This window comes from Engystomops pustulosus, chromosome 9, assembly GCF_040894005.1.
Source record: "Engystomops pustulosus chromosome 9, aEngPut4.maternal, whole genome shotgun sequence".
Classification (NCBI taxonomy): Eukaryota; Metazoa; Chordata; class Amphibia; order Anura; family Leptodactylidae; genus Engystomops; species Engystomops pustulosus.
This window is the reverse complement of record NC_092419.1, coordinates 32,704,212-32,729,983: the sequence shown is the minus strand read 5'-3', so window position 1 is coordinate 32,729,983 and position 25,772 is coordinate 32,704,212. Positions and strand designations below refer to the sequence as shown.

General features: G+C 44.5%; 1 protein-coding gene across 4 annotated transcripts in view; it reads left to right on the top strand.

Annotated features, from left to right (window-relative positions):
* The first annotated feature begins 8,672 nt into the window (after positions 1 to 8,672).
* The window catches only part of KLHL13 (kelch like family member 13), a 42,366-nt gene continuing 25,266 nt past the window's right edge, over positions 8,673 to 25,772 (top strand). Inside the window, exons 1-2 of one of the 4 annotated variants that reach the window (XM_072125118.1) lie at positions 8,673 to 8,909; positions 8,990 to 9,052. In XM_072125118.1, coding sequence (XP_071981219.1) covers positions 9,012 to 9,052 — 41 coding nt within the window. In that variant the 5' untranslated portion in view covers positions 8,673 to 8,909; positions 8,990 to 9,011. Of the gene's footprint in view, positions 8,910 to 8,989; positions 9,053 to 23,515; positions 23,704 to 24,258; positions 24,372 to 25,772 lie in introns of those variants that run through there. The other 3 variants (XM_072125115.1, XM_072125116.1, XM_072125117.1) reach the window with 3 other exon arrangements.

Genomic DNA, 25,772 nt, shown 5'->3' with positions numbered 1-25,772 from the left:
CTTTTAATGTTATGCTAATGAACCTCAGGGGCTCCTTCTGGCTTAGTTGTCTGCTAATTATTCACACCTTGTTATTGGCTATATTTTAGGAGGCACCCCCATCATGTACGTGTGCTTGGGTGGAAGAACTGCACCCATGTAGTAGATTTCCTTTAAATACTGTAACAGTACACAGACATGGGACGAGAGTCTCTTTGGAAAGAGTCCGGAAGGAGGAGTCTATGGACCAGTGGACCCTCTGGACAACCGCGAGATGGTACTAGCCGACACCTGGGACCGGAGTCTAAGAGGCACCTAGTCTACACCAGAGCGAGCTGCAAAGCGGGATGGTCTTGCCCGCGGTGGCAGCCAAGGAAGCAGGGGGTGTAGGACACAGTCCGAGCCTGGGATGACAGCAGGAGTATGGCTCGGGAGGATGGGCTGGAACTCACTGCAGGGAAGCAGGTAGCTGGCACATGACCCAGGCAGACAGGAACGGACAGGTCCACAGAGGAGAGCTGGTGGCTTGGAGAAGTCTGGGAACACTGGGAACATGGGAGCCACCAGGAGCTTCTGGAAATGCTGGAGACACACAGGAAACACTAAGGAGTCTGGAAACGCTGGAGGACAGGAGCTTCTGGAAATGCTGGAGACACACAGGAAACATGGAGGCATCTGGAAATGCTGGAAACAGGAATGTGTCTGGGAAAGTTAATGGGCTTTCTCTTCCTTAGAAGCAGCTTTAGGAAGCTAGGTCTGGAAACCCTGGAAGATCCTATGAGAAGATCCAGCTAGGCAGGAAAGGGGGTGCCGGACTAGAAGGGTGAGACGGATTAGCCAGTGCCAATCAGGAGGACACTGGCCCTTTAAGGCTAGGAGAGCCGGCGCACGCGCGCCTTAGAGATCTGGGACGCGCGCGGCCTAGTTGGGAAGCAGGAGTGTTGGAGAGGTGAGTCCGGGCCAGGGGGGTTGCTGCACCACAAGGAAGGGCACGGGTGTACCTGCGATCCATACCGAGGATTGTTGGTGCGGCTGTGACAAAGACTTATTTATAGGTGACCAATATTGATTTTCAGTAAAATGAAAGGAAGCATACTAATCGCTGGTTGATAATGGTGCCAGAGCCTTTTACAAATAGATGATTAGTGGGGGTTCGGAGTGATTGATGCCCATCCGAGATCGATGACCTATCTTATGGATAGGTCATCAATATCAAAAAGGTGAGAAACGCCTTGTGTCCAGTGTTCATAAAACAGAATGCCACTGCCCCTTCGCCAGGAGTAAAATATGCCCCGTTGTCTGGGCCCATTTGCACTCTCTAGACCTTGATATGGATCCATTTTTTTTTTTTTTTTTTTACACAATGAGTACAGATGCTCAATCAATAGGTCAGGCCAATCCTTGGATGAAATGCTGAAGTTTTCATTTTAGTAGGACCCCTACTGAAAGTAGCGTTACCTTCAGTGGAATAAGCCACGCGTGGTCTCCTTTGAAGTTGGAAGCTGCTCTTTAACCTCTTCATTTTCCCTTATCCTTTTATGTCATAACAGGACTATGATCTTTCAGTTTGTTTTGCTACAATGTGAACATCTTCAGAGCAAGGGAATAGAAACTTCCACAATGTAAAGGTCAGCTTTCTTTTTTTTAATCAGTGCTAAATGATAGTTTGGAACAAATATAGTTGTGAGACATAACATTTCTTACATAGAAGAAATTCTGACCTCAACAACAAATATGAGATTTTGTGATAAGAGAGGATAGGAACTCCGGGGACCGGGTAAGTAAATGTGCCCCTTTATCTTTTTAAAATTGTGTTCCAACAAAAGTCAGCTGTAAAAAAAAAAATCACTATAAAAAATAAAATACTTTGCGCCCACACCCCCAGGTACTTACTGCTCAGAAATCTCATTGCTTCATTTCCATCACTGCCCGATTCCTGAATGCTTCCACTTTCTGGTCCAGCAGGGATGTACCAAAACAGGTCAATCAGTGTTTGGCTTCAGTGATCACAAGACCCAATTCTGGGAAGTTTCTACCGGACCAGAAAGTGCAAAAGGGAAAGGAGATTAAAGGGCATCTACCACCAGGATGAAGGACTGTATGCAAATAAGCCTGAGGGGCTCCATGCTTTATTATCACCTATGGAGCCCCTCAGGCTCATTTGCATACAGTTCTTCATCCTGGTGGTAGATGTCCTTTTTTTCTTTTATGATTTATACATCTCGCTGAACCATTTTATTTTTCTGAAACATCCCCTCTAGGGGGTCATGGACAAGCATAGTACATACAAAAAAATAACAAAAGAAGCACAGTGTAACAGTGGTAGAATCTAGTGACAGTGATATCGACCAATGTAGCTAAAGGAAGGCCTCTTACTGATAAACTACAAAATACCAAATAAATAAAAACAAGAGGAAAGGACAAGGCTTCAATGCAACAACATAAAAGGGAAAATCTTTATTTAGTAAACAACAATGGGAATGCATAAAATAGACTGAGAAGCATCTCAGAAAAGATACAAAAAAGCACGCCAGGTAATATGTCCTAAAATACATAAACAAATGTAAAATGTACAATATAAGGGACCCAAACATGTAATGAACAGTAATGAACGACAATGGGTGTAAAGTAATAATGAGGTAGAGCCCTTGACAAAGACCTGCTGCGATTGAAACGCGCGTCGGGGTGCACGCCAGGTAATATCATGTCCTCCTCTTGGTCATACTAGCTTCCACTCATTTTGCACTATTTGTATGTGTTTATCCATGTTTATCATTTGGTGTCTGTGACCTCTGTTATTATTACAGTATACCTGCTAGCTATATAAGGGCTCTACCTCATTATTACTTTACACCCATTGTCGTTCATTACTGTTCATTACATGTTTGGGTCCCTTATATTGTACATTTTACATTTGTTCATGTATTTTAGGACATATTACCTGGCGTGCTTTTTTGTATCTTTTCTGAGATGCTTCTCAGTCTATTTTATGCATTCCCATTGTTGTTTACTAAATAAAGATTTTCCCTTTTATGTTGTTGCATTGAAGCCTTGTCCTTTCCTCTTGTTTTTATTTATTTGGTATTTTGAAGCATAGTACATGTCTAGTGTGTACTGTTGCAGACCCAATATAGCTATATACAGGCAGTCCCCGGGTTACGTACAAGATAGGTTCTGGAGTTTTGTTCTTAAGTTGAATTTGTATGTAATTTGGAACTGTATATTTTATTATTGTAACCCCAGACAAAAATTTTTTGGTCTCTGAGACAATTGGATTATAAAAAAGTTGGATTCTCATAAGAACCAGGATTAACAATAAAGCTTCTTTGTAGACACCTGTGATACCTGTCATAGCTGTTTATTGTAGCCTAAGGCTAAAGTACAGTAATTTACCAACATCCAGAGGTCTGTTTGTAACTTGGGGTCGTAAGTAAATCAGGTGTTCTTAAGTAGGGGACCGCCTGTATTAAAAAAATAGCCATAGCCTCTGGGAAAAAGGTTGCTCCTGGTGCCACTCAGTCGAGTGGAAAGCTTCTGTCCGATGGAATACTACAGCAAAGGGAAGGAGTTCATTTGAGAGTGCTAAGAGCACAGCAGTGTGAGGACCAGACCTTAGTGCATTGGGAAAAGTTGCCTTTTTAACAGTCCTGCTGCTACACAAACAGTTCTCCCAGGCGCATATCTAGCACTGTGTTACCCTTTGTCAGGTCACCTTTAAGCCCTATGGGTGAAAATGCCTTTTACGTGTGCTTTATCTACAAATGGACATGTTGTAAATTGTTTTTGGTCCATAAACTAAAAGACAAATAATTACCCAAGACATGTTCTTCCTTTATGGCTTCTACCCATCAAGAATCTAATATATACAATTACATATACCATGACATATGGTATATGCACAGGATAAATACATTGTACCTGACACTTGTGCTTGTGGCGGTACGTGCTGCACTGCATGCTGGGAAACTGTCTCCGCTAAAATCAAATCCTGAGTGTAGTGATTTGTAACTGATCATGATACATCGCAGAAAGCAATGATAGCAATCTACCACGGTGGGGTGTCATAATTAGCTTACCGGGCGTTGCTGCTGGCAAAGGATACAAGTAATTAAGACCTCATTCTGCTGTGTATACGTCTCATTTGTCATCATTTGCATATATTTTCCGTTTTTACATACAGCTCTGTATGGATCCTTTGTATTGTACAGTATAAAAATAAAGTGTATATTAACAGTAATGAAGGAAATTACTATGTAAAAATTACAACGTCTCTCTTATACACAGTGAGGGAGCATCAGCACCCCTGCACAACTGTAAGGCTAAATTAACGTCTTCTTTTATTCCCTCTGTTTTAAAGATTGGGAGGATTCCCAATGTATCCTTAAAACGGGCTACAAATTATCCCACTGTATGCTCCTGCAGTGGGATACGTTATCTGGTTCAGCCCCTCCCACTGAAAACGGGAGGAGGGAACATCGGCAGCCCTCAAAGACTTGCTGCTTCCTACGCTCTGTCACCCGCTTGAAGTAACTGTCCTTATATAAACAGTTACATCCCAAAGGAAACACCCACAGTGCATGCTCAGCAGAAGCCGGGGGTGGATGCCATACAGTAGTGTCTGTCCCACATAGGCTCAAATGGCCTCCGCTGAATATATATTTTTAACAGGATGGAAAGCTTTCCTGGAGTACAAGCTAAATAGGGGCCATGTATTATCATATCTGCGCCTAAAAAATGCCGGGATCTTAATTTTTTTGGGCGCAGAAATGTTGTGGATCATTTATAATGAGTTTGTGCCAGAAAGAACGGATGTTTCCTACTATCACGACTTCTCCGGGTTTTTTTGGGGCACAATCTGACGTGGCCTAACTTTTCCACATTGTCCGTCACATTTATGTTTATTTTTAGGCGCAATTTTTGGCGCACAATAGACCAGGAAAAAAATGGTCAGAGAGCAAAATTAAGGCGCAGTCCATGTACGATTTTAGCGCACATCTCATTGATGTCGGCATTTTTATGGCACAAGACTGATTATTACGTCTACCCATTATTTAGTTACAGCTGTGCGCCACTTTAATACATCGGCCTGTGCTTTCCGGAAACTGATCTCCGATGCCGACAGTCGTGCTTGCGCCAGAATTAGTAAATCCCCCCCAATGTGTCCAAATGACGTGATGTGAATGTAACATGAAAGTATTGCAAGTTGTAAAGTAAGTGTTCACACTTACATGTGAAAACAGCCGTGTGCAGCACGGACATTGCAGTACAGGCTGAATACATCCCCATGCATTTCAATGGGCAATAAGTCCATTCATTTTTTAAAAAGATGGAGCTTGTCTTGCTGTATCTTCCTCCTTACCCCCCCCCCCCCCACCATGTCATACCGCTCAACTTTAAGGGGCCACACTAATAACTAGAACCCTAGATGCGGCAGACGTATAAAAGTGGAGACCCCCAGAGTAGACCTTTAACACCAAAGACCCCTGGAGCAGACCTATAACACTGGAGACCTTCACAGCAGATGTATAATAGTGGATACCCCAAAGCAGACACTAGTACTGGGGACCCCCAGAGCAGACATAAAATAGTGGAGACCCCAAGAGAAGACCGATAATATTCAAGAACCCCAGAGCAGACATATAACAATGGAGACCTCCAGGGCAGATAATAAATAGTGGAGAACCCCTTGAGCACCCAAAAAAAATAAAACAAACACTCACCTTCTCCTTCCTCAGGATCCTGACACTGGTTCTATGTTAGAACCAGGTCAGTGCAGCACCTGGAGCAGGAAAGAAGCTGAGAGGTGAGTACAGAACAGCTGATATATCCTTCCCACTCAGGTCCCCTCTTTCTCCAGCGCACTACTAGCATCCAAAGCTGATCTAAACGATGAGATTCTTATCTTTAATAAGACACCAAAAGCGTCTCTCTAGGTGCTATAGAAACGTAGATAGGGGCCTCTCCAGTATTGCTCCCTGTCCAGCCTATATAAATGACTCATCTCATGTAACATATGACTCTTCTCTGTTCATGTGCATGTGACTTTGGATGTGCTAGAAGTAGTTGAGCAACACTTCATTGTGGATTTAATGTTGGAGCAGGAGGATGTGGTGATAGATGCTCTTTAAGTCTAACATTTCTGTCCTAAAATTGTTGTCTTTATTCCGAGCCGCCCTTCTACTGGAGTTTGCACCACTTTCTGTCACATCTGGGATGTTATCTGGACTTTTCAGAAGTGGAGAAGACTAATGGTAAGTTCCAGCGTGCATTGTCCACTACTTGCTATACAGGGCAGGCAGGTTGCAGATGTGATGTAATAATTGGCTGCTTTCTGAGGGCGTCATGAGAAATCCACAAACTACTAAACAAAGAATGTGACTGTGATACATTCCTTTCCTAATGATTAATTAATGAAGCTAATTTCTACGTGTTACATAGTGCACCAGGCTCTTCCCAACACCGATCATCACAGATAATGACATATAAATCATCCATGTTTGTCAGCGACCAGATACCTGCAAGACAAGAACTGTCACCCGGCTGATAACAGGAATGAGGAAGAGGAAGATGTGGAACATTCATACTGTCACCTTGTAAATCCAGGACAGGTATAGAGATTATTACCAGCCATGTCTGAATATAATTCATGGGCTGTTCCCATCATAGACACTTATCACATATCCATAGGAAGTGCCACACACGTCTGAATGGTGAGGACCTATAACTAGGGGTCCTTCCACCTTGTTCTGCCTGGTGAAGAAGAGTCCAAAAGGAAATACCCAGTATGTGGCATATGAAGCATTGTGCCCGCTATGGAGAGAGGGGCATTTGTAGAGTTACACAGTAGATGCCATGAGGGCATTGTAGTTATTATGAGGGCACAGAGCCAATGCCAGCAGGTGCCATGGTGTATAGGTAGATATGGGGCTGCTAGGGATTACCTGTAAACTCCACTCATAAATGAAAGCCTTGGGAAATGTCCTCAGCTGAATAACTGCATGGGAGAGGGAATATTGAAAGGTTTTTTTGGGGGAGTTCTGTATTACCTCAGTGGGCCTCTTCCATGTTCTACTTTACTGAAGTCCAATAGTGAATTCTGAGTCTACTAGGAAGACCCAAACCACCCACCAAATTTAATACTAATAAGCACCTCCACCCATGAAATCCTAATACATTTGTTCCTGCTCTCCATACACATGTACACAAGTGCCATTTCAGGACCAATGAAGGTCCATCAAAGGTCCTTGAACCACAGATTGAAAGCAGGCAGAAGGGACAGATCCTCCATTCCCCAAGAATATTAATTCTAGTACCATATGTAGGAAGTGACTCCAGACTTGTAGGACCTATAATATTCATACAGCCCAGGGCCCATGGCAGTCTTAGGCCCCATGCACACCGACAGACTGAAAACGCATGCTTAAAAAGGGACCAACAACGGCCACGCGTGGCATCACCCTTAGTCATTCAGATCGGAAAAATTGTAGAACAGAGTTCTGAAAGCCTTGATATATGTGGCGGAAAACATTTTTTGGCGCAAATTACAAATTAGGCACAAATTACACCAGGAGTGAGCTCAGGAATGCCCCCTAATTTGTTTCGCACAATTTCTTAAATACCTGTACAAGCAGTCTGCTCTGAAAAGAACAGGCAAAGTCTGACAGAAAACTGGTGCAAGGACCTTAGTATTCGGGCCATGGCGCTCATTCAAAAACACATGCGTTTGGGCCTATCCCCTCCCACTTACATTTTCGATGCGTTTATAACGCATTGTGTGAACGTACCCTAAAACCTTCAATAAATGGCACAGGGCCTTTCAGATGCAAATTATTCGCATCTATCTACTCGTGTAGACAGATTGATACATCTCCCCCAACATGTGATCAGGGGTGGAGCCGGGTGTCAGCGCGGACGAGGCATCCGGGTGTCAGCGCGGACGAGGCATCCGGGTGTCAGCGCGGACGAGGCATCCGGGTGTCAGCGCGGACGAGGCATCCGGGTGTCAGCGCGGACGAGGCATCCGGGTGTCAGCGCGGACGGGGCATCCGGGTGTCAGCGCGGACGGGGCATCCGGGTGTCAGCGCGGACGGGGCATCCGGGTGTCAGCGCGGACGGGGCATCCGGGTGTCAGCGCGGACGGGGCATCCGGGTGTCAGCGCGGACGGGGCATCCGGGTGTCAGCGCGGACGAGGCATCCGGGTGTCAGTAGGGATGAGGTATCGGATGAGGCACCGGGGTGTCAGTAGGGATGAGGTACCGGGGTGTCAGTAGGGATGAGGCATTGGGGTGTCAGTGCGGATGAGGCACCGGGTGTCAGTGCGGATGAGGCATTTTGGTGTCAGTGCGGATGAGGTACCGGGGTGTCAGTGCGGATGAGGTACCGGGGTGTCAGTGCGGATGAGGTACCCGGGTGTCAGTAGGGATGAGGTACCGGGGTGTCAGTAAGGATGAGGCACCGGGTGTCAGCGCACATGTGACGCGCACATTCCCCTCATGCCGCCAGCAGTCCGCGGCTGCTAATTTTAGCTCCTTCCTTCATACTTCCTTTGCAGCATCAGCTGCTTCCAGCTTCAGCTCAAGCCAGTCAGCCAATCAACAAGCGAGCGTGTCTCGTAGCCCCGCCCCTTCTCCCTCTCTCCACCAATCACCTCTCTGCTCCCGGGCCCTGCTGGAGCATAAGCTCAGAGCCCGGCCCCGCCCCCTCCCGCTGTCCCCGGACACTGAACCTGTTCGTTATTGTTGTTATTGCTGGAGCGGGGTGCGGTGACGTCACCGGGTAAGGCCTGTGAGCTCGGCGGCGCGCAGACACCAGTGCGGGAGCGCGCAGCAGCGTCCCGCCCCGGCCGGACAGTTTCTACAGTGACGGCTCAATAAGTTTTCTGGGGCAGAGCGCACGGAGCCGCGACCGGGAGGAGGCGGGCAGCTGTCCGGTACGAAGTTTCCCATGGGTCGGTGAGGGAAGGGGGAGGCTTCTGGGCCTCGGGTCTGACTGTTGTGTTTCTCCTGACAGAGGCATCGTGCTGACGGAAGCCATGGACTACCCTGTGCCCCGGGGGGAGCTGCTGCCGGACAGGTGAGGAGCCGGGGGACTACAACTCCCAGCATGCTCCACCACTGCCTGCCTGTGCTGGGGAGCAGGACTGCTGAGGTCTTCATGTGCTTTGTCTCCATCCCGCCTGAGGACTTGTCATTGTACACTGCTAGGATGTAGTGTGATGTCATCATCTGGGGACAGCGTGATGTCAGACTATAGCAGTATGATGTGAGGTCATAGTCTGTGTAGCATTTGTGTTATGAGTGTCACTATATTGTGTCAGTCTTTGTTAGTGATGACACTGTGATTTCATCAGATATTGGAGTGTGACCTGTTTTGCTGTGATGTCATTGTCTGTAGGAGGGCAGGAGCCCAAGTGACATGACTGTTGGTGGGTAAGTGGGATCCTGCATGATCTGTAAGAGAGTAGGGACCTCTGAGAGGATGTTGTCTGTAGTAGAGCGGGAGAGAAGGACTGCTGGGTGGACGGCGCTCCTTGTCTTTTGGGGGAGCGAGACCCCTTGTTGGATGGCGCCCTGGTCTATTGGGGGGGAGCGAGACCCCTCAGTGGACGGCGCCCCGGTCTATTTGGGGGGGGGAGCGAGACTCCTGGGTGGACGGCGCCCCCCTCTATTGGGGGGAGCGTGACCCCTGGGTGGAAGGCACCCCCCCCCCCTCTATTGGGGGGAGCGTGACCCCTGGGTGGAAGGCACCCCCCCCCTCTATTGGGGGGAGCGTGACCCCTGGGTGGAAGGCACCCCCCCCTCTATTGGGGGGAGCGTGACCCCTGGGTGGACGGTGCCCCGCTCTGTGATAAGATGATCCTTTATTAGTCCCACAGCGCGGAAATTCACAGCGTTACAGCAGAAGAGAGAGAACAGAGGGCTGTACAAACCATGTCAGAATAATATTAGGGATAAATAAACAAAAAGAAAAAAGGGATAAAAAGACAAGAAATGATCGGCAATTTGATATTCGGCGTGTGAATGGGACCTGCAGGGACTGGTTAGGTGCGGAGCATAGGTTACTTCTGTTTGGGCTTTGATTGTTGAACAGCCTAAATGCAGCGGGGAGGAATGACCCCTTTCATGCTTGGGGGTGAAGCAGTCGGTCACTTTAAGTACTCCCTGCACTCCGAATGCCCCCAGCCTCCTCAGCAGGTGTAGCCGGCTCTGACCCTTCCTGTGAAGTGCTTTTGTCCTCTGCCCGCTCCAGTTTATTGTTGAGGAGGACACCCAAGTACTTATAGGACTTCACTGCCTCAATGTCTGTCCCCTTGATAACCACTGGTTAAGATGGACTGTGCTTACGGAAGTCCACCACCATCTCCTTGGTCTTCCCAGCATTAATCCTAAGGTGGTCTTGCTGGCACCAGTCCACAAATTTCCGGATCAGTTCTTTGTACTCTGTCGTTCTCACCTGTAATGAGGCCTACTATTGCAGAGTCATCAGAGAACTTCTGGAGGTAGCAGCTTGTTGCATTGTACCTGAAGTCTGCTGTGTACATTGTGAAGAGGAAGGGAGCCAGAACTGTACCTTGAGGTGCACCAGTACTACTCATCAGTGTCCGACACAGTCCCAGGCTCTCATACTGAGGTCGGTTTGTGAGGTCTAGGATCCAACTATAGAGATGGTGGTCCACTGCAGCCAGATCCAGTCTGTCCCTTAATAGCCCTGGCTGTATGGTATTGGGGAACCCAGTGAGATTTTACAGTGTATAGAGAGTAACTCAAGTAGGTGCTGTCCATTTTGATGACTGATGGCCTGGTCCATCGGTGCCTTGTGATCTGTTACTTTTAATGGCGGTGGAGAGGAACTGATTGTTGTGAGAGTCTTTATTTTACTTCCTAGTTTGAAGCCATTTAGATCATGCAAGTCTGGACTACTTTATTTGGTGATATTTTAAGGCTTTGGTCTGCAGGGCTTTTTTGCATTGAGCTGCATTTAGATTTCATACTTTGTGTCTGTGGGGTTTGTGGTTATACTGACTGTAGACACAACAATGTAAATCCTTGTTCATACTTGTACGTGACTTTGGATATGTATTGAATCTTTTTACGTACCGTGATGTGATCAGTATCTTTCTGTAGTCCATTTCCTCCCAGAAGCAAATAACCCGGGTTTCGATGTAAAATGCAAAGTGCGAAACTTCCTGTGTAAATTACTGCAGAGCGTGTAATAACATTTGTGCAGAATATCGGAAATGATAATGGCTTTGTCTGCTGTCTTAAGGCGCATCTAACTTGTTGAATTACTGTCTCTGCTGTTCTTGCCAAGGTATGAAGTATACCAGACATCTTTATATATGTTGAAGTGGACATTTTAGGCCTCATGCACACGACCGTAATGGGGGGGCCGTGTGCTGGCTGCACTATTTGTGGCAAGATCTCCATAGAGGTCTATGACACCCGGTCACAGTGCTCAGTGCATCTGATCTCCCCACACTGTGATCTGGCCACTCTGCTTTCTATGGAGAGGGGAGGTGTGAAGAGCACTCGCCCACCTCCTCCCTCCTCCTCTTGATTGTAGGCTACATCTGTGTTATGGCCCAGGTGAGCACTTTGCTAAAGAAGAGCGGACCCAATGTTTGGGCATCAGCCCACACAACCAGCCGATCTGGATTGCCGGATTTGCTGTTTGGCTGCCAAACTTTCAATATGTCTGGTTTGTGTGGGTGGAGCGCAAACATTGGGTCTGCTTATCTGTTCCCATGGCCGTGTACAAGTAGCCTAACTCTTAGGCCAGAGCCACACTATCCTGGTTGGTTTGTTGATCACGGGCTGGAATTCATAGACCAACCACAGTGCCAAAAATGCATCTTTGTGGATCATAGTGACATCACTATGATGTCCCCTCTGTCTGATACTCAGTCAGTGATTCACTGATGAGTGTCGCCTTGATAGCCCAGCAAGGCCTTAAACTTGTAGGACACTGTATCTGACCACTGACTGCAGGTCCTGCTCAGCTGCCCTATAAGTTACATTGAAGTCATTGCTGCACCTTGATTTCCATGAGACTTCCACTGTCAGCTTTTTGGGCGTTAGATATAGGAAATCCCCTTCTGTATAGGGCAGGGCAGTGAGATTTGTGGAATTCTGTTCTGCTGATTGCTAGGGGTCTGAGCAGTCACACCCCCTGTGATCAGACAATTCACAGGACCTTTAAATAGGACCATTCTTCTCTCCTGATGTCTGTTGTAGCGAATCCACTTTGTCCTATAACTCCGTGTTGTATCATTCTTGTAGATCCTTGAAATTTATAAATGGGCAATTGTTTGTTAACTTTCGATTGTCCTCATATAACATCTGATTTGTCAGTGCCGATTTGCTGTAAGTAAACATTGCAGGTCACATCCTCGGGCTGAACACCCATGTGGGGCCTAACCTCACCCTTGTCTCCATTTTTGTATAATGTCACATTGTTGCTACTTCTTCAGCATGATTTCCTTTACTGATACATTGTTGCAAACAATTTGATAGGAAGGACGTTGTCCTGTTGAAGGATTCTTGTAGGGGGATTTCCGAACATATCCATAGGATGGATAAGTACTGTCTGATCATGGGCTGGTGTCTCTCCCTTTGTATGAATGGAGCAGTAGTTGAGCATTTGTGCGGCTGTTGGATTCAGTATGATTGCAGGGTTTTCTGTTTCAATGATCATAGGACCGTTCCGTGTGTCTGATACTGAACAATTTCTTTCACCTGCAACATCTCTCCATACGACTCTGAATTCTCGACCTTGTGTTAGACTAATAGGTGCTGCATGGCCGGCCGGACGTGTTTCATAACCTCGGACTAGGGAGGACACGTCTCTAAATCCTTCTATTTATGCAGTGTAAGAGACTTGTGGAAATTGGTTTTTCTCTCCCCACAGAGGTGACAATTGTATTGTATGTGACTGCTATGTGAACTGTAGTTTCCCAGTTAGAGATTATTTTACATTTTAAGAACCACTGGAAAATAAAGCTCTTGGTGCTTTAGAATTGCAGTTATCAGAATGCTTTTCACTGCTCGTGTCTATGGTATACCCTGAATAATGACAAGTAGGGTCGTTCTGGTTTGACATGCTCTGTAATAGATACATTGACAGTGAATCTGAAGGCATAGGTTACAAAAGAGTCTATACCCCTCGCTAGTATGTAATGGAAGGCACAGCCATACCTCCTTATAGACCTATATGGATAGCAGGCTTGGAGGTGTTAAGGAACAGCAATACACACGTCTCCATGACCCTAGGGGTTTTCAACCCTACTAACACTTGGCTTTAACCCACATGATGGAGGATTTGTCTAATCAATGGGAGTCTGAGTGCTGGAGCTTCCAGAGGTAACGAGAACAGGGTCCCAAGGTCCTATGTGTGTCGACCAATCGCTCCTTTTCTGTCTCACTTATTGGTGGCTGTGCTTAGCCGTCTCACTCAAGGTAGCAAAAAGAGGAATTATTTTCCATTTAACACCTTGGGAAACATACTTGCATACTTCCCAGAATTCCCTAGTGGAGCATCTATGGCTTTGAGTCTCCACACGCCTTTTAGGTGGCCTTATTTGGCAATCTCTCCATAAGGAGAACACCTACTGTCTGACCCTAGTCAATTGCTTCTCGCGCATCCTATCCAGTTTCCTACACTGTACTGAGGAGACGCAACCAGGTCGAAACAGTGGCGTCCACAGTTGTGAGTCTGGAATAGATATTCTGGTTTGGCTTAATCCCACATCATGTTTTCAGACTTCATGTAGGTCATACTTGATGATAAGGGGGCTGCCTTTCAAGGTAGCAAAAGGAGGTATTGTTTTCCATTTAACACCTTATAAAACATATTTGCATACTTCCCTTGGACATGAATAGAGTTGTATTCACAGCAGTCAACCTTAAAGGGTTTGGCTGAAATTTGTAATTTCTGGATCCACAGACTTCATACCCCTGCCATACACGTGATTGGGGGTCCCATTTTGACTTTGCAGCAGGTCCTGCTTCTCCATTCAGTGTCTGTTTGCCTGGAGCAGCAGGACCTGCTATGACTCATTCTCATAGTTGAATGAGAGCGGACTTGATATCCACATTGATGTCCCAGTGCTCCACTGATCCCTTATTTTGATAAATGATAAATATCCTGACCCCCAACAACCAGAAACGTATTCGCTATCCTGTGTATAGTGTTGTTAATGCTGGGGGGTTCCCTTTAAGACATACAATGCTGGCTATTTTTAACGTTCCTTTAAAAGGCTAAATGCCAGAGTGCCTACCGGTGCTTCTGATATGAAATTACCTATAGATAGATTACAATTATGGTTTGTGTACTAACATATTTTGCTGTGTAAATGGGCCTCTGGCTTGTCGGATATTCAGTTTTGTTAAAGTTTTGAGTTTTTTTTTTTTTCTTGTGGTTCCAGCACTGCAGTGTCTGGCAATGCTTCCCTTTCATCGTATAGGTCTTGTGTTCATCTTGTGCTTCTGACTTAAAATCTACTTTCTCATGCAAATCTGGAAAAAAGAGAGGGTGCTGTCAGGGGCCGCATGGCCGTGTGATCCCAGTCTGATTGCCGGATGACTTCATCATCAGAAAATGTCATTAGTCGTGTTCCAGCTAGACCTCTGAAATATTATCAGCAGTTTCACATGATCCTCGGCAGACTGCAGTTTTCTTTAAGGTTATGTTCTACTTGGGATGTTCCATATATCCTGGAAGGTCGTGGAAGACCTGGAACTGCTCTCGGCTTTTTGATCCATGTAGCCGCTCTTCTTTACTGAGTTGTGGAGGTCTGAGCAGGTGGATTCTGTGAGCTGAGGGGTAAGTCTGGTATCTGATGGATTCAGTGCACTTGGCGTTTGGTGTTTTTTTTTTTTTTTGTTTTTTTTTTTTTTTACTTTTTGATCTGTTATCATGAGACTTAAAAGTTCCTGTAACTAGCCTCTCCTAAATTAACCAAATTTTCACTGACTTGGTAACAGTACACATTGCAGGCTCGGATTTTTGTTTATGTAGGTTTGGGTGATCACTTTGCACCTGGCATGGTACTGAATCTGGTTGTAGATTAATTTGGTTAATTTTACAGAAGTTCAAGTAGTACTTTGTGACACCACTATATTGTAGAGCTGAACTGACTGCTAAAGATGTTGACTAGTTACATTTGCTTGATGAAAAGGCGGTTGTACACATGACATCAGGAAGATAAAGGCCTAATGTTATGAGAACCGTAACTTCTGATCCACCTCTTGTGATGGAAAGTCTGAGACTTGTGACTGGAGGGTGCAGTTTTCATCACGACTGCTGCTTGTCTGCTAAGAGGTATCTTGTCTTCCTGAATTTTGTGGGTGTCCACTGATCATTTAATGTGTCCTGACCGGTGCCTGACCGTCCTTATTCTTCTGAGGCCGTGTTCAAATGCAGCGTTTGAATTGTGTTAACCAGGGCATCCTTAGTCCTAGATCCAGGCACTGTGACTGTGGTAGTCTTCTGTTTGTTTGTTATGCATGACCTCCTTCCTTCTAAAATCAACCTGTTACATTATGCTAATTAATCAGAAAGAGACTTGGAGTGTATTCGAAACCCCTCCTTGCAGATTCAAAGGCTGTTGCATTCTGAAGTAGCATTCTGCCTGCACAGAGGGCTCCTGTGACATGTCCATAGCCCTTGAGGTTTATTAGCATAACTGTGATTTTAGAAGGTAGGTGGCCATGGATAACACAGAAAATTACCATAGTCAGTGCCCGGAACTATTAGTAAGTGCACTTTGTTTATCCTCCATGACTTGGGTAGATCTCCTTAAATGTTGAATTTGCATAAAAGCAATATGAACACGACCCTGTTCTTCCTAGTGTAGCTGATCTGAACCAAGAATCCATGTGTATAAGTGGATTGGGAGGAATAGCTCTAGAGCTTAATCAGGGTTATATGAACTAGTTATTCTTTGGATTGTACCACCTTAAAGGACATTTACCACCAGGATCAAGCATTTTAAACCAAGCACCCTGACATGCAGGTGTGCTCCCTCTGGCAGGATCCACTCTTTAAGAACCTACAAAGCTACAAGAGCAGATCCTGCCAAAGGGGCACACACCAATTGTCTGTGTACTTTGTTTACAACCCTTCATCCTGGTGGTAGATGTCCTTTAAAGGGGGCAAAGTGAATGGATATAAACCACTTATCTGACCCACATAGTCTCCAGTAACTTATCCCCAAATTGGCTACTTTTTTTGATCTTTATATAATAAAATCATAAGCCTATAAGCATCATGTGGCACCAATGTTAATATCATAGCCCCTCTGAATTTTATTCACGTGGAAAGCTTTCACTACTTGTCCCCGCTTCCATTCATAATTGAGGAAAGTTCCCTCCATCCAGTCCTTCCACTTCACATACGTAATATAATCTCATATTGAAATAAAGTTTGAGTCAAACTTTTCCTGCTTCTACAATGCAGTGTTCAGTATAAATTGCATGCTTTTAATTGTGGTGTAGAAAGTGTTATTTAGGGTCCCAAGGGGCAGCACCATTAGGCGGTCAGCATAGTCGCGTGTGTCCTTGTCACTTTACTTTCTCTTCCTGTTCTTCACACCATTAATAAACTCTCGGTGAGTTCCAGATCTCTTCTTTCATCGCCGCAGCTGGCTCCGACCCCTCTCACTTCCTGAGCCAAGTTTATTCTTCTGTTTTGCTGTTCCTCATAAAACAGGAAAACTAAAACTACTTGATGTAGTTTTCGGGCCTTTTCTTGACTGTCAAATGAGAACAATAGATGCTGGAGTTTCCAAAGTATTTTCCTGTTGAGTGTTGATTTATTATACTCTGTGATGTTATATTGCCTGCTGTGCACTTCAGTGACCTGTGTAGTTTACATGGTTTTATCCAGTGTTTTGTTAATGAGTGAAAGCGACTACGAAGGGTAAAACCAACGACTATCTTCAGTATTGGAGGTGGAGCAATTCTTATCCAACAGGTCGTATTTGGGCGGATGATGAGTTGGGCATAATACATTTCAATATACCCGGTGTTGCTTGCTGTCCCATATTGTTCTTGGAGAAGATGGATCTACCCCACTCTTCTCCTTTTTATGCACTTGCATGCTCAACGCAGCTGGATGTACTTATATAATGGGATCAGGAAGGAATAGCTATCACCCTGCAGCTGTATATAGTGACTAGTTGGCTCTTCTGGCTGGGAGTGCATCATACAAAGTTAACAATGTCTTTTATGCAAGTTTATTCTCCATTCAATGCTATCAGTGCCTGAGGTACCCGAGTGTTGGCTCCCCACATGCACAGCGTCCATCCCATAGCAAGGATGCGGCAAGCACGAAAGGTGTTGATACATTACTCTTTGATCTTGCAGGTAAAGTCCTTTTCCACATTCTTGTAACAAATACAAAGGGTGAATCCATAATTTCAGTGTATTTGACCAAAGAGCGTTGAATCGATACCCTTTCGACGCAATTGGTGAGGGACTCCACACCCCCCTTTGAACAAGATAGGAGGCCACCTCTTTGGGTTATTCTTGGCTAGGTTTGTGGATGTCGGAGAGCATCTTCACACAGAATGAAGTAGAGCATCAATTATACAATTATCTGAATGGCAGATAAAATGTATGCTTTTACTTTTTGAAAATGTATTAAAATACAATAAAACCTGTATAAATTTGGTATCGCCCTGATCGTACCGGCCTAAAGAATAAAGTAGAAGTATCATTTGGAGCGTACAGTGAAAGTGGTAAAAACTGAGCCAACAATTTCATCACATTTTGGAATTTTTTTTTCTAGCTTCCCAGTACACGAAAAGGAATAAGCAAAAATAAACCCTCACACAGCTCTGTATGCGCAAAAATTAAAAAGATTTCTGGTGAAAAGAAAACAAAAGATACATGTGCCCAAAGGTCTATCGAATGAGTGTGGCTCCTCTCCCTAAAACACTGCTGTAGGGGAACCTGAACTCTGGCCTGAACTGGGAATAAGAAAGGTTCTATTTCTTTCCATTTTGGGACATTGCAGTTGATTTGCACTTATCTGTAGCAGGAATGAGAATAGTCCTCCATGTGGATGGCACAGATAAGGTGTTTTTGTGCACTAGCATTAGTTTGTATATCAGTTTCATCTGACACCAGCAAGCAAAGACAAAAAACATTCCTGACAATGTCAAGCCATTGAGTGACAATGCAGCCACCTGTTGTGTCTGTATACCCGGTGACATGGAGCCCGGCACGTAGGATTATCTGTGCTCTAATGTAAAGGTGACCTTATTACAACTGGGGCCTATATTAGGGCAAGACTCAACATTCATATCTGATGTCACTTGTTATAATATATTTCATTATTAGGGAGAAGGAACATGCGGGAATGCCAGAAATTTGCTGTTGTATTCAGACATTGTACACACTTCCCAAGCCTTTCATCAGGAGTAAACATGTATTTGTATAACACTTATATAGTAAGTATAGTATATAGTTTAGTATAGTATATGCAGTTATTGGTCTCAAAGAGCACTCATTTTTGGCCTCCCTTAGGTGAAACAGCCTTTCCGGCAAATGTGTATGGCATATCAGAGTCTGCAGGAGCCAAGATGCTGGAATGTTGTAATGCCAGAAAATCTAAAAATCCATGCAGTGACCAATTCTTAGTGTTTGGTGTGATGTTTTATCTTCTAAGATTTTGCAGTATAGATACCTACACTGTGTTCCAAATTATTATGCAAAAAGTGTTTAGGAGTGAGAAGGTAAGAATTTTTTGTTTGTTAGTTAAACTCCTTGATGGTGATGTGTGGGATCAGACAGTAGGTGTTCTCCTTAAGGAGACATTGCCAATTAAGGCCACCTTAAAGGCATGTGGAGACTTAAAGCCATAGATGCTCCACTAGGGAATTCTGGGAAGAATGCAAATAAGTTTTCCAAGGTGTTAAATGGAAAACAATACCTCCTTTTGCTACCTTGAAAAGCAGCCCCCTTAACACCAAGTATGACCTACATGAAGTCTAAAAACATGGTGTGGGATTAAGCCAAACCAGAATATCTATTCCATAAGGAACGTACTCACAACTGTAGACAGCGCTGTTTCGACCTTGTTGCGTCTCCTCAGTACAGCGTAGGGAACTGGATTGGCTGTGTGAGGCTATTGACTAGGGTCAGACAGTAGGTGTTCTCCTTAAGGATATAAATCAGTGATGGCTAACCTATGGCACTGGTGCCAGAGGTGGCACTCAGAGCCCTTTCTGTGGGCACTCAGGCCATCACCAAAGATGAGTCCAGGTATTTTCCTGCAGTCTTAGACAGCTCAGGACTTGCTGTGCACAGAGGTATTTTATATATATTAAAGTGACAGCTCTACCTGTGACTATTTTCTGCTTTATTGGTGTCCTCAGGTGCTGGTATCAATGAAAACTGTGACAGAGAAGGGAGTATAAATCACAAATTACATTTCTGTGTTGGTGCTTTGCGATAAATAAGCGGGTCTTTGTTGTAGTTTGGGCACTCGGCCTCTAAAAGGTTCGCCATCACTGATATAAATACTCAAAGAAAAAGAAGTGTGCTACTGAGGACCAAAACGTAAAGCAAAATAATTTTTATTGAAACACTTCATGAAATACACAACTCCACATAAATTAAAATCAATTAAAAATATCACAAAGAACACAGGGTAGAGGGAGTGCAGTGACCCCACTCTATCCACCTCCCCTAACCGCATGTATGCTGACCCGTCAGTCAGACCTAAATATCAAGGTGAAATACCCAGGTTGCAACCTGTGTGTGGCAAACATGCAATACAATAAACGTGCAATAGATCAACATCTGTATGATGTATTGTATTGCATGTTTGGGATACATTTATTACTTCAATTCGACACAATTCCAACAGCGTTTGGTTTATATGGTGCAAGTGCACAGAAGTGAGGACTGCACGAAGGCAGATGGTTTTCATATATTTGCCCATTTTGTACTTGTTAAGTTTTAGAAAACTGTAAGTGATGGAAGATATAGCTGATGGACTCTCTGGAATTCTGGCTAGGAGAGGAGATGTGCTTCATAAGGTAACCTTGCTGTCTTTCTATAGAAAGGTTCATTGTTTACTTCCCGAGGATTAACGCCAGTCCCTGGTCATGTGATGTCACACAGGTGCACAGCCCATTGTATCCCTGGTCATGTGATGCTGTGCACCTGTGTACTTCCTGTGAGTTAAAACTAGTCCTTAGTCATGTGATATCACACAGGTGCACGGCTTGTTGTATCCCTGGTCATGTGATGTCACACAGGTGCACGGCTCATTGTATCCCTGGCCTTGTGATATCACACGGTTGCACGGCTCGATGTGTCCCTGGTCATTGGATGGCGTACACCTGTGTGACATCAAATGACCAAGGACTAGTTTTAACTCGCAGGAAGTAAACAATGAAGCTTTCTATAGAAGGACAGCAAGCAGGGATCAGGAAAACGATGGGGAATTGATACAGAAAGTGTATTGGAAAATTAAATAACACTGCATTACACAAAGAATATCAATTATTTGTTGAAAGTTTCTAGATCTCTAGAAAAGCAAGCAGAGATCTAGGAATCTTTCATAGTCTATTATATGATAACTTTACATCATGTAAATACTATTCCTTTGCCAATCATTGGATTTTCCAAAATAACCCTATTACAGACGGCTTTCTGTGCTCCGTGAGGAACTATCATTTTTCACTGCATCTTATTCCCTCCTGGTTGGTGCAATGGGTTTGTGGTGTTATGCTTGTTTGTGTATTTTGTGTGCTTTGCTCTTGGTTGGTGTAGTTGCAGTTCTCCTGTGTCCTCCAGGTGGCGCCTCACACTGGATGAAATCCTATTCCTCTCCATCTCCTTGCTAGGCTTAGCTGTTTTATCGGAAGGGTCTCTAGGAAGACGTTGGAGCGTGTTATCTGCGCCGTGAGCATGATTAGCGGCATTACCCGACTTTACAGACTTCAGTTGCTTTTGCAGTAAAATTTTTATTGTTCTCATCCACCTGCTGCTGTGATGCACTGACAATAACTCCTGTATTTCTGTATGAGCGCGATTGGCCTTCAGGGGATGTGTGCGGTTTATTGGCCAACTTTCCGGTTTACCTGACAAACGCGCTTACTATGCCTTTTAGGGTTTACTTTTTTTCTTGCTAACTAAACACAGTCTGTATAGTCACTTACTGTTATATTCTATTTTTAAAACTTTCTTGGTTTGGCTTTGGTTATGAGGTATCACACTGTAGTTTGCATAAAAATGGTTAAAATTTTACATGGATTACAAATAAAAGGTTGTCTCAGCTGATTGTGCTGACTTTAGTTTTTCAATAATTCTACTGCAAAGTGATATGAAGGTTTTTTGACAAACACTCATAATAATCGTAGCAATACTGTAATTATTGCAAAAAATAGAACTTCCCCACTAAAGGTAAACATATGCCAAGCTTATCTTTGTTTAGATTACTAAAGTGTTTAAACGATTTAAAACCATTTAACATAACAAAGTAGTTTCACCACACGGTGGTATGCGCTCGGCCGTGTGTGCGCCTGTATAGGAAGCGGTCGCGCGCATGGTGCGGTGAAGCTACTTCGTATATGAAGATTACTAAAGCGTTTTAAACGCTTTAAAACCGTTTAATAACATAACGAAGATAAGTGCCGGCACCAGCTGCTTAGAAGCACTATTGGAAGTGGTGGGTTCCTTTAAGATTTGCATATAGACCTAGATCTTTAGATTTTCTGGGCTTTCCATGCAAGGGCTTGATTGGTCGAAGATGCTAGAAAAGTGGTTCTTGATCGTGTGTATTCTAAGATGTCTCTGATTTTCCTGTTATGGAGAGTCATAAGCTAGTTGTTGGCTAAACACTTACAGTATTCAATACAAGCGTCAATGTGGGGGACATTTATCAGGGCTCTATAAGCCATTTTTTTTTTAAATGGCTATGAAATAATTGGAATTACTAGTGAATCGCAAGGAATTGGGATTATTTTTTCTCTATGCCACGTCCTCGGCAAGTGGGCGCAGAGGGGCACGGACATTGTGGTGTGTGGACCAGGTGCCTCAGCTGCATGGTCGCTATAGCCTGCAACCACTCAAGCCTCAACGATCGCTGGCAACACTGCGATTCTATGTCGGGCAACACTTGTGTAGCCTGGAGTCTCCTAATGTATCCTATGTCTCGGTTGGTGGGGAGAGGTTTGTTCATCATAAGTTAATCAAAAACAAAATGGCTTTAGTAAGTTTGAAAACATCTGGTGTCTATGACCTGATACTGCAGGTTAGACCTTGGTTAGGGACAGGTTCTTTAGGCTACACCTGCCTATGATTTTTTAGCTCCTAATACACCACTATAGACTTCCCCACTTATAGAAGCGCATCTCATATTATCAAGTACCCTCTTTCTGGCCCGGTGCGGTGTCTGAGGGATTCTCTTCGGACTTCAATCTGTACCTGGCATGACCGTCCCAGACCCAACACCTTGGCATATTACAGTGGACACGTCTTGCCTTTTCTCTCTAAGACTTCCCACGCTGCTTTTGTTCCTCTGACCATGAGAACTTCTCTCCTCGCCTATCAGGTGCTGTTTTACTAGCCCTTTGCTATAAGTTTAGTGTGGGCCATTATTCCGGGGTGGTGCACATATGGCATTTACAGCCATCCCCTTACATTCCAGCTCATGGATCCTATTGACGTCTCTACAATGGCTTTTTGTCGTATGGACGGACCGTTCCGTCAGATTCTTATGGCAATGACTCGGTTTATTGTGTGAATCACTGATGCATCTGCAGTATTGTGTGTTACTGTAAGATGACTGTTACATTGTCTTATTTTATAGTATACAGATGTTACAATGTGTCATGTACCTGTGTAATGAGTTGCAGTGATATGAGCGGAGTAGCTTTGATACATTGTGTATTTTCAGAGATCCCTGATGAGAGGGGACTATATAGTGTGTATATACACGCAGTATACAGCCTCTTTGCAGGGCACACACTCAGTAGGGGGCTTTTGTAATGAATCCGGTGCTCTTTTGTTTGCCGATTAGCTGCCGCACGCCATCCCTTTCTGTGGACTTGCCTGAATTGCATGTTTATCTGCTGCCCCCATTTGAGAGCTCTCCGTCAGTCATCCAGCCATCCTCTGGAGGTCAGCAGACAGAGCCCGGAGCTGCAGCGTGGCCCCCAGATGGACACCTGCATGCCTGGCTTCCCTGTCACTACTTTAGGCAATTTGTGATCTGTACAGGGGTGGAGGAGGAGGTGGTGTTTGGGGGGGTGAGCATTGAATCAGATTGTTGATAACGTCCCTACAAGGACTGCTATTAAGAGCACGCTTCTCTACTGCAGAAGACAGAGATATCCCTGAACCTCCAGCATGTTAGCCGGCCAGGATCCTTCTCTTCCAGAATGTGGCCGGAGACTAGGGCAATGAGCGAGCCGTCACAGCCCTGCGCTATGCAGACATGTCTTTTGCAATTTTCCGTCCCATTGAAGGATTAAAAGGACTTTGATATATTTTGTTTTTTTTTTTGTTTTTTTTTTCTTCCCCCTCTCTTCACTATGGCAATCTTGCATTGTGTGACCAGAGCTTGCTCCAGAGGAAGACAGGCTGCTGAATTTAGCCACTGATCACTCACTAGCCCTGGCCTAAGGCTATGCTGAGATTTCTATCCCATTTGTATTGTTGCAGCTCAAAGGAAGAATGTTCAGAGGATGACAAGTGTATTCTGAGTAGGTATGTTTTGTTTTATGCAAATCCCCCCCCCCCTTTCTCTTTCCCACCCTCTGTATTGGATAGGAATCAAGCTTTAGAGCCGTGGGTGCTTGATGAAAGTGCCACTGCAGTGTCCTTAGCCGAATTCCCTTACAATCAGGGTTTTCTTTGCATTTGATATCATAGAGCTGCATTGTACTGCCGTGTGCAGTGCAGGGCTTACTTTTTTTTTTTTTTCTCCCTCCTTCCCTCTCTCCCATCATCTTACTATCCACTGCAGTCAACGCTTCCCTGGCGTGGTGGCACTATTGTTAAGGTAGAAGGATAGACTCATCAGATCGCTTTAGGGGACAGGAGGATTTAAAAGGCAATGCCTGGCAACCCCGTATCACAGATCGGAAGCATCGGGTTGAGGGCATTGGCAGAGTCATTTGCTTGTGTGCAGAGCGAGCGGCAGCATCCTCATCATCCTCCTCAGCAGCAGCAGCAGCAGCATCCATTGCCATGTCAGTAGCGTGTGGGATGGAAGTCCTGGTCGGTAGTCTGTTATGGAAACGCTGTTTACTGTTATTGTAGTACCGTGGTGACAACATGCCATTGAAATGGAAAACCAGCTCTCCTGCTATCTGGAAATTCCCTGTTCCCGTGCTTAAAACATCCAGGTCATCGCTGCTTTCTCCAGCATACATGTAAGTGAGAGACACGAGGAAACCTAAGGTGGGCTTTCATTCCTGAGAATACCCTCCGGGCACGAGGCCGCCCCGGCATTTTGCTTTCCAAAGTTAGAAATGTACACAATATTCTTTAAGAAGTTCTTTTGGACTTTCTAATCCTGTTATCTAAAATTCTAGATATGAAAAAAAAAAATCACAAAAATATACAGCTATTTTTGATTCGGTCACTGTTGGGTATTCTACATCGAAATAAGGTCCATCCTTAAGCTTTTAGTGGTCTTTGTAAGTTTCCCTTTAAACGACGACCCATTGGTGTTTCAGTTTGTGTAAAGGATGGACGGATCCTCCTCTGGCCCCCAGTTATGGTTTTTATCTTGGGCAAACCATAAAGTGCTGCTGTTTTTCTGACCACTGTGTCCAGTTTGTGTCCCGTGCCAAGAAACCTTCATAAATCATGCGTGACCCCATGATTTATAAGACGTGACCCGGTCCTTCTGCCTTGTATGTACAGCGGAGCATGTCGTGTGTCTCTATATCTATACTGTATATACTATGCAGTTTCTTCTTCCAGTGTTCCCAGTTTGTCTATTTTTGCTTGTTGTATATTAATATATATATATTTTTTAATTTTATTATGGATTGTAGGGCACATATGGGATAAGTTTCAAGAACTATAGTTTGTATCCTGTTGTATTTCAGTGACTGTTTTTTGGAGTTCTAATTTGATTCCTTTTTAATAAAATGTGATGGTTTATTTATAATATAAAGCGCTAACATATTCCATGGCGCTGTACAGTCATTGTCATTCACATTGATCTTTAATCCAGGTTTATATTGGAAAAAGGAGCTAAGTATGTTTTATGTCCTCCTCATGGGGATCTGCTGTCTCTACTTGGCATCTTTAACAAGGGCCCTTCTTCATTCCCCTATAGCTCTACAGAGATTCTGGGGGGTTCTGTAAATCCCTACATTAAACTTTTAGTGGAGGGTTTATTAGTTTGAACCCTACGTTTGAGTATTTGCATAGGAGAATCTCCCATCTATATCTATCCATCCATCCATCTCCGCTTCCTGAACCCCCTGTGGTCACACATGGGAGGGTGAAACATTGGGTTAACTAGAGTGATGCTTCATTTGAGTCGGACTTGTCTTACATCCCTGACCTTTTCCTGAGATCTTGTACTGTATTATATATTATACAATGTGCATTATGTCATTCATGTTATCAAGGTCTATTGAGTCTTTCTAACAACAAGAGAAGCTCAAGGCAGGCGCAGGCTGGAGTGTGGTACAATAGGGGTTAAGTGGATGGCACCAACAAAGGAGCCCTTTACCACTAGACATTGTACAGCGGGGGCTTTGTCACCCATCTCCTGCTTTTATTATGTTGGTTGAGGGGAGAAGTCACATTACAGC